General features: G+C 42.9%; 1 protein-coding gene across 4 annotated transcripts in view; it reads right to left on the bottom strand.

Moving 5' to 3' along the window:
• LOC121533509 (SH2 domain-containing adapter protein D) overlaps positions 1–10,193 on the bottom strand; it is a 32,102-nt gene extending 21,909 nt beyond the window's left edge. The window contains exons 1-4 of one of the 4 annotated variants that reach the window (XM_041839510.2): positions 9,965–10,193; positions 8,727–9,108; positions 6,170–6,320; positions 2,699–2,923 (exon numbers count right to left, since the gene is read on the bottom strand). In XM_041839510.2, coding sequence (XP_041695444.1) covers positions 2,699–2,923; positions 6,170–6,320; positions 8,727–9,062 — 712 coding nt within the window. In that variant the 5' untranslated portion in view covers positions 9,063–9,108; positions 9,965–10,193. Of the gene's footprint in view, positions 1–2,698; positions 2,924–6,169; positions 6,321–8,726; positions 9,109–9,718 lie in introns of all 4 variants that reach the window. The other 3 variants (XM_041839511.2, XM_041839509.2, XM_041839508.2) reach the window with 3 other exon arrangements.
• Positions 10,194–14,155: the final 3,962 nt, after the last annotated feature.

A 14,155-nucleotide genomic window follows, 5' to 3' on the forward strand; every position in this document is an offset into this window, starting at 1 on the left:
TAGAGCTCCGAGACAGGATTGTGTCGAGGCACATATCTGGGGAAGGGTACTAAAAAAAAAATCTGCATCATTGAAGGTCCCCAAGAACACAGTAGCCTCCATCATTCTTAAATGGAAGACATTTGGAACCACATAGATTCTTCCTTGAGCTGGCCGTCCGGCCAAACTGAGCAATTGTGGAAGAAGGGTCTTGGTCAAGGAGGTGACCAAGAACCTGATTGTCACTCTGAAAGAGCTCCAGAGTTCCTCTGTGGAGATGGGAGAACCTTCCAGAAGGACAACCATCTCTGCAGCACTCCACCAATCAGGCCTTTATGGTACAGTGGCCAGACGGAAGCCACTCCTCAGTAAAAGGCACATGACAGCCCGCTTGGAGTTAGCAAAAAAGGCACCTAAAGGACTCAGACCATGAGAAACAAGATTCTCTGGTCTGATGAAACCAAGATTGAACACTTTGGCCTGAATGCCAAGGGTCACGTCTGCAGGAAACCTGGCACCATCCCTACGGTAAAGCATGGTGGTGGCAGCATCATGCTGTGGGTATGTTTTTCAGCGGCAGGGACTGGGAGACTAGTCAGGATCGAGGGAAAGATGAACGGAGCAAAGTACAGAGAGATCCTTGATGAAAACCTGCTCCAGAGCACTCAGGACCTCAGACTGTGGCGAAGGTTCACCTTCCAACAGGACAACGACCCTAAGCACACAGCCAAGACAACGCAGGAGTGGCTTCGGGACAAGTCTCTGAATATCCTTGAGTGGCCCAGCCAGAGCCCGGGCTCGAACCCGATCGAACATCTCTGGAGAGACCTGAAAATAGCTGTGCAGCGACGCTCCCCATCCAACCTGACAGAGCTTGAGAGGATCTGCAGAGAAGAATGGGAGAAACTCCCCAAATACAGGTGTGCCAAGCTTGTAGCGTCATACCCAAGAAGAATCGAGGCTGTAATTGCTGCCAAAGGTGCTTCAACAAAGTACTGAGTAAAGGGTCTGAATACTTATGTAAAAGTGATATTTCAGATTTTTTTTTAAATGTCTAGAAACCTGTTTTTGCTTTGTCATTATGTGGTGTTGTGGGTAGATTGATGAGGGGAAAAAGGAATTTAATCAATTTGAGAAAAAGGCTGTAACATAACAAAATGTGGAAAAATTAAAGGGGTCTGAATACTTTCCGAATGCACTGTATATATGGAGACTGTTTAGTGCCAAAAATAAGGAGTTAAATACAAACCTCCCGAGTGGCGCAGTGGTCTAAGGCACTGCATTGCAGTGCTAGCTGTGCCACTAGAGATCCTGGTTTGAATCCAGGCTCTGTCGTAGCCGGCCGCGACGGGGAGACCCATGGGGCGGGAATGGCCGGCAAGGATGTAGCTCAGTTGGTAGAGCATGGCGTTTGCAACGCCAGGGTTGTGGTTCAATTCCAACGGGGGGCCAGTATGAAAAATAAATTTAAAAAATAATGTATGCACTCTGGATAAGAGCGTCTGCTAAAATGACTAAAATCTAAAAAAACAAAATAAAATAAATGTTTCCTTATCTCTCAGATATAGGACAGACACCTCAGAACAAACTTCCTTTAGATTTTTTTGGGGGGGACTATCTGTTGTTCCATATAGTGAATCTGTTATTCAATGCGTTTGTATGGGCTAATAGCAGGAAGGCCAAATTATATTTTCATCAATATTTTTTAAAAAATTTTTTGGATACTTCAAGGGGTCTTAAAATTCAAAATCAAATAGCTAAATGATCCTTGGTATGACCTTCTTAAAACAATTCCATATAGCTTAGTAGAACCCACCCCCCGGCTTAGACAGGGCTTAGACTGTAGATGGTTTAAACCGGTCTCCTCCCCTTCATCTACACTGATTGAAGTGGATTTAACAAGTGACATCAATAAGGGATCATAGCTTTCACCTGGAATCACCTGGTCAGTCTATATCATGGAAAAAGCAGGTGTTCTTAATGTTTTGTATACTCAGTGTATGTGTGTCGGATACAGATAGAAAATTCATTAACACACACAGCACAAAGTCACACTTATCATCCAGTCTCGTGTTCAATTGGCAAGTAGTCATGAATGTGATCATTCAATGTGTGTGTGCAATGGACTGAGAGTGTGAAAGTGGTCATTCAAAGTGTGTGTTTAGTACGGTGAGAGTAAAAAGTGAAAGATTGGTCATTGAGTGTGAAAGGGTGGTTGTGAGTGTTAGGGGTAAGTAATCGAGTACTCGAACGGACGTCAAAACTGTCTTTCACCAGAGATCCAATTTTGTGCTTTGTGGCTTGTCCTGGGAATTATTTTTTTTTTTGTCTTGAAGACAATGTCAATTTGCTTTGACTCTAGTGTTCCATTTGTACATGTGCATTTAAGGGGCACAAAAAAACACGGCAAGCATCACTCAATTACGTTCCAACCGCTCCCTCTACACACGCGTGCTGAGTTCGCACACAAGCTCCCGTTAAGCCTACAGAAATAAATGCCTATAAAAACGGAGGAACGGTGGGCATAAAAAAATGCCTCTTGTTGTGCACTGTTGGCATATAGAAAAATGTGCTTTTTTTTTTTTACAGTGCAGGCCTTGCCCTTGTGTTATAAAAATAGAACTCGAACAGTCGAAACCTAATGAGTGTAATAGTGACAGTGTGAGATAGCTACTCAGGTTGCTGAGGATGAGACTGAGGTCAGTCAGTAGGTCAGTACCTGCGAAGGCTTTAGAGATGTTCTCTTTTTTCCACTCCCAGGGCTGGTCGTACTCGTCTGCTGGCCGCTCGTCATCCTGCGGCAGCCGGCTCTCCCTGCCCTCCTCCAGGGGGTCTCCGTACCCCAACCCCACCCCTAGCGGCCGCCCCCGCTCATCCTCATAGGGGGTGTCATAGAGCTGCACCTCACCTCGTGTCCGACCCACCCCGGGACCGCGCTGCAACTCTGTTAGAGAGAACACAAACATTTGACTAATTTCAATGAATAGCGTGCGACTATTCCATTTGTTTTTCAACACACACGCACACATCATTTCAAAGTCAGACTCTGGCATGAAGGATTTATGAACTAGCAGTTAATAATTTAGAAGAAAATACAGAAACAGAAAACAAACTGTAATTTTGGTTAGAAAACACAAGATTCCTACAACAGGAGGTCAATTGCATCTGTCACAGCAAATTATATAAAATGCCTGTTGAGCAAAAACAACATGAGTTGAATTTGAGGGTGGGAAACAAATTATGTTTGCACAGCTTGCTGACGGCCCAACGCATCATATGGAGAGGCTTAACTAAGCTCTGGGTTAGACCCGGAGTTGTAAAAGCAGAAGAACAGCCCTTCTCTTCACAGTTACAGCAGCAATCTAGTTACTGAATCTCACAACAGCCAGTCTCATTAGCATTTTCATCAGGTTTCTCAGCATGGAGCATGTTATATAAAACAATTTCCCAACACCTCCAACCTTCAGAGAGTTACGTGTGACTTTTAGCTGAGAAGCCATAGATTATTTAAATAACAAAACGCCTGAAGACAGACTTCTGAAACAACTACCGTATCTCATTGATGTGTGAAGCTCAAGGCTTAAAAAACCAGGCAATATTGGGTGTAAGGAAAGTGGAAGGATCTTTTGTCTCCACCATCAGCCTGTCTATGGAGGTGCAGTGATGTGAGAGGGAAAGAGTGCTGGAGCTTAATGGGAGGGTTGGCTGGTGAAAAGCAGAACAGGCTAACTTTAACCTTCAGACTAAACACTGCTATTGGGCGCCCCTGCCGTATCCATGGCGACAGAGGGGGCCCTGCGGACAGACCCTGAGGTGGGAGGAGGAGGAGAAGGTGAGGAAGGGAGGGGAGGGCTGGTTGGTGTTAAATCATTGAGATAGAGGCAGGCTCGGTATTGTGGCATGCTGCTGTACCTGTGCAGGGAGCATGGAGTGTCGGGGAGCAGAGAGGAGATGGAGGAGATTAGGGGAGGGAGATGAAAATAGGCAGGGTGGGAATGAGAAATGGATGGGAACATGAAGGGAGAGAGAATTCAAAGAACGTATCTTGAAGGGAATCAGGAATCTATTACGGTATGCAAATGTATGACAGACCAGCGGGTGAAAGAGAGTCGAAACTGAGTTCTGCCTTTATTCTCCCCAACTAAACTTTCAAAAACGTGACAGAACCACATTTAAGATACCTTGGGGACGACATCTGCCAAAAACACACAAGAAAATAAAATAAAATACGGGTCTCTGAAAAAAACAGAACACCTAAAAGCAAAAACGCCATTTAAGGTCAGTTGATAATCTGTCTCTAGGGGGGATAATAGCTGTTCTACTTGAGAATCAGAGCGATATTCAGTGTCACACCTGGCTTTCCCTGTTCCACCATGTTTTTTAATGAGCGCCAACTGACATACAGTTGAAGTCGGAAGTTTACATACACTTAGGTTGGAGTCATTAAAACTCGTTTTTCAACCACTCCACAAATGTCTTGTTAACAAACTATAGTTTTGGCAAGTTGGTCTACTTTGTGCATGACACATATCGACATAACCTGAAAGGCCGCTCAGCAAGGAAGAAGCCAATACTCCAAAACCGCCATAAAAAAGCCAGACTACGGTTTGCAACAGCACATGGGGACAAATATCATACTTTTTGGAGAAATGTCCTCTGGTCTGATGAAACAAAAATAGAACTGTTTGGCCATAATGACCATCGTTATGTTTGGAGGAAAAAGGGGGTGGCTTGCAAGCCGAAGAACACCATCCCAACCGTGAAGCACGGGGGTGGCAGCATCATGCTGTGGGGGTGCTTTGCTGCAGGAGGGACTGGTGCACTTCACAAAATAGTTGGCATTGTGAGGAAGGAAAATTATGTGGATATATCGAAGCAACATCTCAAGATATCAGTCAGGAAGTTAAAGCTTGGTCGCAAATGGGTCTTCCAAATGGACAATGACCCCAAGCATACTTCCAAAGTTGTGGCAAAATGGCTTAAGGACAACAAAGTCAAGGTATTGGAGTGGCCATCACAAAGCCCTGACCTCAATCCTATAGAAAATGTGTAGGCAGAATTGAAAAAGCATGTGCGAGCAAGTAGGCCTACAAACCTCAGTTACACCAGCTCAGTTACACCAGCTCTGTCAGGAGGAATGGGCCAAAATTCACCCAACTTATTGTGGGAAGTTTGTGGAAGGCTACCCGAAACGTTTGACCCAAGTTAAACAATGTAAAGGCAATGCTACCAAATACTAATTGAGTGTATGTAAACTTCTCACCCACTGGAAATGTGATGAAAGGAATAAAAGCTGAAATAAATAATGCCCTCTACTATTATTCTGACATTTCACATTCTTCAAATAAAGTGGTGATCCTAACTGACCTAAGACAATTAATTTTTCCTAGGTTTAAATGTCAGGAATTGTGAAAAACTGAGTTTAAATGTATTCGGCTAAGGTGTATGTAAACTTCCGACTTCAACTGTACCACAGCAACTCAGTCCTGGGTTGACTGGCTCACTGGCTTAGGCTCCATTGTGTATTTAACAAGCTTAAAGACTAAGAGACCCTTTGTCCTAACCCTGTGACTATGAACTGCTTCTGACCTGAATGAAGCCAGCAAAGACAACAGTCAAACACACTCACACACACTGACTCTCAGACGGATTGAAAAGCTACCCAGACTCCTGAGAGCAGCTAGGGGAGAATCCATCCCCCACTCTAGTGATAGAGACATTTCACTACATGGGTCTGACAGACAGTGGTTTGGGAAAGTTAGTTGTTACTACAGAAAGGCAAAATGAGAAACGATAGATCTGAACCAAGGGATGGAGGATGAGCGCGAGGGAAAGGGCATAGTAGGATAGAGACATTTGTAAGGTTGTGAGTCAGACTGAGGACAATCTGACTGGGGAAAAGTCTCGCTCCCGCAATGGAGTGTGAAGTGGCCTCGTCGGCAGATCTGTTTGTACTCTAGGCTCTAGCCAACTCTCCTATCTAAGGCATGATAACCAAAGTCAGAGGAGTTGGCTAAACCACAAACAGATCTGGTAACAGGCTAAAAGACAGCGAGAGATATATGAACAAAAATGCCATGAACAGAGAATATATTCCTTCAGTTGTAATTAGCCTACCTTTCCTGTGATAAATTGGGACAATGAGAAATACTTGATTCATCCAAAAACCAAAGCCTACTAACAGACTCACCTGTGATGACGCGTTGGGCCTCATAAGGCTCCATGTAGCCGTTGTTCTCGCAGGGCACAGGTCCCAGATCAGGCTCTGGACGGGGGTTTGGGTGAACATCAAACGGATCAGAGTAATCTGTATCTCCTACTGCTGGGGCTGACGGAACCACCTGGGGTATAACAGACACAGTACATTACAATGTATCACTCATACAGTGCATTCAGAAAGTATTCAGACCCCTTGACTTTTTCCAAATGTTGTTACGTTACAGCCTTATTCTAAAATGGATTAAATAAATTGTTTTCCTCATCAATCTGCACACAATACCCCATAATGACAAAGCCAAAACAGGTTTTTAGAAATACCTTATTTACATAAGTATTCAGACCCTTTGCTATGAGACTCAAAATTGAGCTCAGGTGCATCCTGTTACCATTTATCATCCTTGAGATGTTTCTACAACTTGATTGGTAAATTCAATTGATTGGACATGATTTGGAAAAGGCACACACCTGTCTATATAAGGTCCCACAGTTGACAGTGCATGTCAGAGCAAAAACCAAGCCATGAGGTCGAAGGAATTGTCCGTAAAGCTCAGAGACAGGATTGTGTCGAGGCACAGATCTGGGGAAGGGTACAAAAAAAATTCTGCAGCGTTTAAGGTCCCCAAGAACACAGTGGCCTCCATCATTCTTAAATGGAAGAAGTTCGGAAACACCAAGACTCTTCCTAGAGCTGGCTGCCCAGCCAAACTGAGCAATCTGGGCAGAAGGGCCTTGGTCAGGGAGGTGACCAAGAACCCGATGGTCACTCTGAAAGAGCTCCAGAGTTCCTCTGTGAAGATAGGAGAACCTTCCAGAAAGACCACCATTGATGCAGCACTCCACCAATCAGGCATTTATGGTAGAGTGGCCAGACAGAAGCCACTCCTCAGTAAAAGGCACATGACAGCCCGCTTGGAGTTTGCCAAAAGGCACCTAAAGACTCTCAGAACATGAGAAACAAGATTCTCTGGTCTGATGAAACCAAGATTGCACTCAGGACCTGACTGTGGCGAAGGTTCACCTTCCAGCAGGACAACGACCCTAAGCACACAGCCAATACAATGCAGGAGTGGCTTCAGGACATGTCTCTTAATGTCCTTGAGTGGCCCAGCCAGAGCTCGGACTTGAACCCGATCGAACATCTCTGGAGAGACCTGAAAATAGCTGTGCAGTGACGCTCCCCATCCAACCTGCCAGAGCTTGAGAGGATCTGCAGAGAAGAATGGGAGAAACTCCCCAAATACAGGTGCGCCAAGCTTGTAGCGTCATACCCAAGAAGAATCGAGGCTGTAATTGCTGCCAAAGCTGCTCCAACAAAGTACTGATTAAAGGGTCTGAATACTTATGTAAATGTAATATTTCCGTTTTTTTATATAAATGTGCAAACATGTCTAAAAACCTGTTTTTGCTTTGTCATTATGGGTTATTGTATGTAGATTGATAAGGAAGAAAAAATTGATTTAATCCATTTTAGAATAAAGCTGTAACGTAACAAAGTGTGGAAAAAGTCAAGCGGTCTGAACACTTTCCGAATGCACTGTACATATACACAAACAGCACAAACCGTCATTCTGTTACCAAACTTTGCATCTGCACTGTTCTTCAAGTAACTGTGTTTTTGTAAAATTTTCTGCGGAAATTGTTAAAAGTAGTCCTTGTAGATAGAGTTGCGTGGTTTGTTTAACTTTGCAATCATTGGTTTTGTTTGACATACATTTTTAAGTGAAAAAGCTGCGTTTTGGCATCATTGTTACTGTGGAATTGCTCTTATCGAACACCCAGGACTGAAATTGCAATGTTATTGAGGGGATGGATGTTCTCACACACCAGAATTCCATACTGAGACATTAATGAGCGCAGCCAGAGCAAGCATACAGAGAGTCTGTATCGACTCTACCTTCCCTTTGACCTTCAATGCACTTTAGGAGCTGTGCACTTGTGGCGTTTCAAATTTTAAAAAATAGATGGATTTGAATGCAGCTGTGAGAAGGCTATCCCTCAATCCACTCATTACCTTAGTGATGATGTGTGAGCTGATTTGTTAACTGAATCAATGTGCATTCCCTGCCTCTATAGGCAGACACTCTCTTACTCTCTTTCTCTCCGTCTCTCTCGCTCTATGAAATTCTGAGCATCCCTGACCCTTGCAGCTGTGACTGTGTGTTCTCCTGCCAACACATACTGTACTCATCCAGGGTGGGTCTATGCAGCCTGTATGTCTTTCCTCACCATTGGTTCACATGGGGATCTCTCTCTGCTTGCTAAACCAAACACCATTTATTATTTATGTCTGGACATAAATTCAGGGGACTGTGACACCCCACTCAATGAGCCATCCAGCCCATCAATTCCTTCCAATGAGCCATCCAGGCCAGCCAATTTATCGGCCACATCAAACATGGCGTGATGTATTGAAACATTGCATACTTCTGACTCACATTACCAGTCACTTGCTTATGGGCTTAATCAATAAGCAGAGAGGTCTTTGTAATGGTAATGAATGTTAATGTAAAAAACAGAAAATGACTCACAGGCTCTTTTTCTTCTAGGGAGACGGCACTCAGTAAGATCTTAGTTCGCCCCAGGTCCTGTGAGTCCACTTTGATGAGGCGATGTTTGGGAGATACAACCTTCATATCCACACTGCCGGACTTCAGAGGAGAACCAAAGGCAGGGTAGGAGGAGTCCGAGGACACAGAGTCGTTTCTGGCCCGGTTCTCAGAGTCCTCGTATGGGTCCTCAAAGTCTAGGTTCTTCTGAGCCCGATAGGCTTTCAGTATCTCACTCTCTGTGTAGTCTGGTTTGGGTGGCTGAGGAGGCATCCTCCTGCTCCCAAAACTCAGATAGTCTTTGAGCCACTTTGCCATTTTACCTCTGCTCCCTCAGGCACTTGATTGGTTGAAAGACAGGCTGCTGTAAAGGGAAAATACTATGATTCTGGTTAAACTACTTGCTTGCCCTTGAGTGACCTGATTCTAGACCTCAGACAAAATAGACAACATACAGTGGATTGGATTAACATTGTGTATCCTGTTCTGAAGTTAAGTAAAACACTAACATCACTTCATAATGTAGGACTACAAGGATAGCCTTAAATCCTACAATAATCTTCTCTGTGTGCACGTGGACACTTCTCCCACTGGTCCAGGGGCCACTGTGCAACAGACAGCAAAAAAATAAGAAAGAAATCAACCCTAGTCTAGACGACAACTGGACTTTATTTACTACTAATGTCGGCTCAGAGAAACAATAAAGCAGTATACCATACAATTAAATTGTAAGCCCAGGTAATAAAGTCTGATTTAATTAACTGATACTGAATCCACTACTAACAACTGCAAGTCATGGATAAGAAAAAGGAAAACCGTTTTTTCCTGACCTGTGTCAAACTTGCTTCAAAACAGAAGGCAATCAACAAAGATAACTAATATGTTACATCACACCTATATTTTACAACAAAATACCACTATCATTAAAGCAACAATACAGGTAACTGTTTAACATGCATTAATGACAATAATACCTAATCAAATAGTATATTTATATGCTAAAAACATATTGGTCCAAAACATCCCACTGTAATCATGTTTTCCTTTCGTTCTTGTCCTCTTCGATGAACGATGATAACATTGAAACAAACTACAATTTAAGCACTTCAATCTATAATTCTACTTCCATGTAAATTCTACAACTTTTAAAATAAGCTTTTCATTAAATTCCAGCTTTTATACTGACAGTGCATTGCGCTGAGAAACACCTTCAGTCCTACCACTCAGAATGCTAGCGCTTTATTCCACTTTTCTTCATTTTGATCGTAGAAAGTCGTCCTATTTTAATAGCTTTTGTCCATGAATGTAAATATGGAAAGCACAAACAGTTCGCTCCCGTGTGACAGCATGCGTGCGAGGGTGGAGAAGCACAGCAGAGTTCCGCTTGGAAACCACTGATCGCAAACATCCAAGTGAGAGCAACTACGAGGGAAACCCATAGAAACCAGGGAGAAACCACGCGATTAAAGGGGAGGGGTTCAATCCACGATTCCAAATGGATTATCTCTTTTACAGTCAGCCGATTTTTCATTTAATAATTCTGCATAGACTAGTCCCATAACATAAGAGTAATTGCTTATGGAAAAATTAAATAGGCTGCATCTAAAAATATATATGTAGTAGCCCTACAAATTAAATGAAAATCAGGTTTAAGATACTCAGGCATTTAAGATACTTGACCAGATCAGTGAAATGCTTGTTCTTATAGAATAACAAAACAATTCCAAACGCATGAAAAGAGACTAAAAGTTTTACATAATTGCAATGTTTCCTTTAACCCCCTCTCAATTTGTCCTCATCCCAGCACTCTCTTGCTGATTTGCATGCCGTAATAGCTAGTTAGGCTATGCCACTCAAAATTATGTAAATTCGTTTGGGAAATTGGTAAGAGAGAAATAAGAATTTCCTCTGCACAATAATTAACACTTACACCCTCAAACTGTCATCAGTCTGACACACACATTTTGAGCAAGCAAATGGGAGATGTGCCGTGCCGTGCCTGCCTGCCATACCCTCCAGGAAATGCCCACCAATGCAAAGGCATGGTGAAGCAAAATCTGCAAATAAACACATAATACGCATAAGAGAAAATATCATTTCTGTTCAACATATGTCCCTTTTTGTACGGACCACAGGGTTGTTAAGAAGCTAATTGAATTTCAGCGATCCGGTGGGTGATACTGTACTCTGACACCACCTCCCGGGAGAAAGAGAGGATGATGTCATTCCCCCCCCACTGCTCCCACACTCCCCAAATTCCTTCTTCCAGACTGGTATGCCTGGCAGGAGGAACAGTGGGGAACAAAAGAGTGAAGTAGAGCAAGAAAAGGAAGGAAAGGCAGTTCCTTCTGACCCCTGCAGAGAGAGGAGGACGTAACATCACATTTACTGATACGATGATGTGTTTGCGTAAACAACATGCCTGGTTTTTCCACCAAGGACTCAAATGAAATCCAATTGAATGAAAATCCATTTGCGTGGAAATAATTATAGCACAATCATCAATGAAGGCCAGTAACAACATAGTAAATGTAATGATTGGCATGTATCGCCATCTCTTGGTGATTTGAAAGAACTGCATAAAGTACAGTCTGTTTCCATCATTTTCATAATGACAGACACCGATTCAATCATTTATCTGATTAAATACGATGTGATACATGTAGCAGGGGGCTGACCTGACTGTTTGGCTGGTATGGTTTTGTCTGTACTGATCCTTTTGTATGTGTCTCTCCCGCACCAGCGACACCAGAGGTCCCAGAGACAGGCTAAAGTGCTCTGCTGTCCACCATTCAGGTCTCTGATCTGGGGCAATCCACATAGGCTGTGTTTACACCGGCAGCACAATTCTGATCTTTTTTTCACAAATTGGTCTTGTCAACCCAAACTTTTTGTGCAAGGTACTATATACGCTGCGTTCAGACCCCCGCGCACTCAACGTTGTCGAGATACAGTACATCGTTGGTGGAGAAACAGTGAAGCCATCTGTAGCCTATTGCCTGTTTCTGTTTATGAGTATTTTATTAAAGAATGTGAAACAATGTTGTGTTTATTTGCTGGAGTTCGCTTCTGCTGCAGCCTTCGCTGCAAAATATAACGCGTTGCTACGGTGTTTCCGATGTGATTGGACAAAATACCAATTTGTGAAAAAAATATCAGATTTGGGCTGCCTATGTAAACGCAGTCATAGCCACATGCATCCTGCTGTAAAGAACAGATTTCAGGGATAATTCGATTTGCTTTGGAGGGTTATACACAGAATGTCCAGTAGTTTCAATTAGATATAGATATTTTAGTTCAATGCAAATTAGTGTAGGTCTATTTATAGTGTTATAATTGTCTGAGCCATGTTCAGTTAAATGTGATGTTTTACAAGAAAACATGAATATTTACTTTAATGTAAGCTAACCTACCCAACTCTCTGTACAAGCCAAATTTCGTTTAAAGTGCTTTGTACTTTTCCGACTTTATTAGGCAACACTGTTTACTTTCTTCTCCTTCTCTTGTCCTGGTGCTCTACTGTCCTTCCGGCCTGATCTTAAATCCCACCCCCTAATTATCATGATTGGCTACGTCTTCTTGTTTTTGTCTTAGTGATTGGCTATACTGTATTAAAGAGTGTATCCAAGTTCCGAAGTCATCCAAAACTGCAACATTTGACGTAATACGTTACACTGTTACAATTTGGGATATGCGGCAAGACTCTCTGTGACGACAAACTGCAATGCAGTGAAACATGGTTTATCGCAATAAACCAGATTATTTCTAATGATAAATTATGTTTATTTTATATGAAATTGGAATCTTTATCCTCAAGTGATAAATATGAGTTATTCCAATATCTACATCAAAAAATGCATACCATACCAAATCTGTCATATACACCCGCCAATCAAAATCCGATCCGGCTTCTGTCGCATAGGTGATTGGAGGGTCTGGAAAAAGGGCAGGTGCATTTGAAAGTCCAAAAGGGATGGATCAGTTGTGTACGTTGCGGCAGCAGGCGACTCATGGGACAGAAGCAACCCCCTCCAACACCACTCTACCTCAGGTATTTCTTTCTATACCAATATAATTTTGAGGGATTTTGACTAATGTGTGTAGGCCAACTACATGCATATTAACTATTTATTACGACTGTAATATTAACTGTAAATGTATTAGTTATGTTTACCAAAATGCAAAATGTTTCTTAAATGAAACTGAGAATAGCCCTATGTCTCGATGATGCCATTCTAAAAAATATATGGAGGTTTATCACACAAGACTCCATCAAACCTGGTTATTGTTGTATTGTATGCTATGCAAAGGGACACCTGTGTGAATGCACGTTAAAAGCTAGCAACCCACATGTGTTTGGTAGATTTAAATGCTATGGTGAGTGAATTGGGGTATTTCTTTTCAGTTTCCCTTTTCTGGATGCAAAGTGAAGTAAGGCAAAATGAAGAGCCTCAAGGCAAAGTTTAAGAAGAATGAGGTAAGAGGCAAGAGTTGGAGACTCTCTTACAAAATCATCCACATAATGCACTGATATCTACATACACTGAGTCAGGTTACATTTAGACTTCGGAGGTATATTTAGGTGCAGTAAAACGTATTATTCAAACTTTTTTTTGACCTGATATTGACTGCTATCGGTGGTGCTAGGCTGTTCTTTGTCTGCTGGCTATCTGTGTGTGGGTCCCAGGGCTGACAGGCAGTATGTGTGTGGGGGGCACTGTGCTGGGTGTCAGTATCACTGAGCAGCAGGGGAGCAGGCCAGTCTGCAGAATGATGCTGGAACCAGAGCTCTCAGGTAGCCTTCAATTATTCAGCCCACACACACACACACACACACACACACACACACACACACACACACACACACACACACACACATTCAAATAATCCTTCATTTCCTGCTATCGTCCCCATCCCATTATGCAGGTGGTTGTAATGTCAGGGTGAAAATAAAGTAATCAATCCCAAGACAAGAACCAGTCTGTACTAATTTTGTATTGCCTAATGTCTTAAATGTCTAAGCAACTGGAGCCTTGTGTTTGGTAGCTAGTAGCTGGTAGCTATAGCGGTGTGTGGCTATGCTATACAGTACTGCAGTTAGCTCTAAGCTCTGAGTAGAAATTCAACTCCTGTGTGCCTTGGCCTGTTTTAGTGCGAGATCCCCCGAGCCTGAGTGATATGGTTGCTCTGCTGGGGTGAAGCTGAGAGAGAACAGAGTAAGTTATTAATCAGTCGATGACTAACCCTCTCACTGGGAGGGATGCTCAGATTTTCATTCAGAGAGCGAGAGCGAGAGCGAGATACGGAGGGAGAGAGAGGGGGAATCACACTTTATTAACTAGATTGAGCACCAGTCAGGTAGCTTATCATCCATCTTAATTTGTCTCACGACGTTGGTCACACACAGACCA

Source organism: Coregonus clupeaformis, chromosome 20 (assembly GCF_020615455.1).
Source record: "Coregonus clupeaformis isolate EN_2021a chromosome 20, ASM2061545v1, whole genome shotgun sequence".
Taxonomy (NCBI): domain Eukaryota; kingdom Metazoa; phylum Chordata; class Actinopteri; order Salmoniformes; family Salmonidae; genus Coregonus; species Coregonus clupeaformis.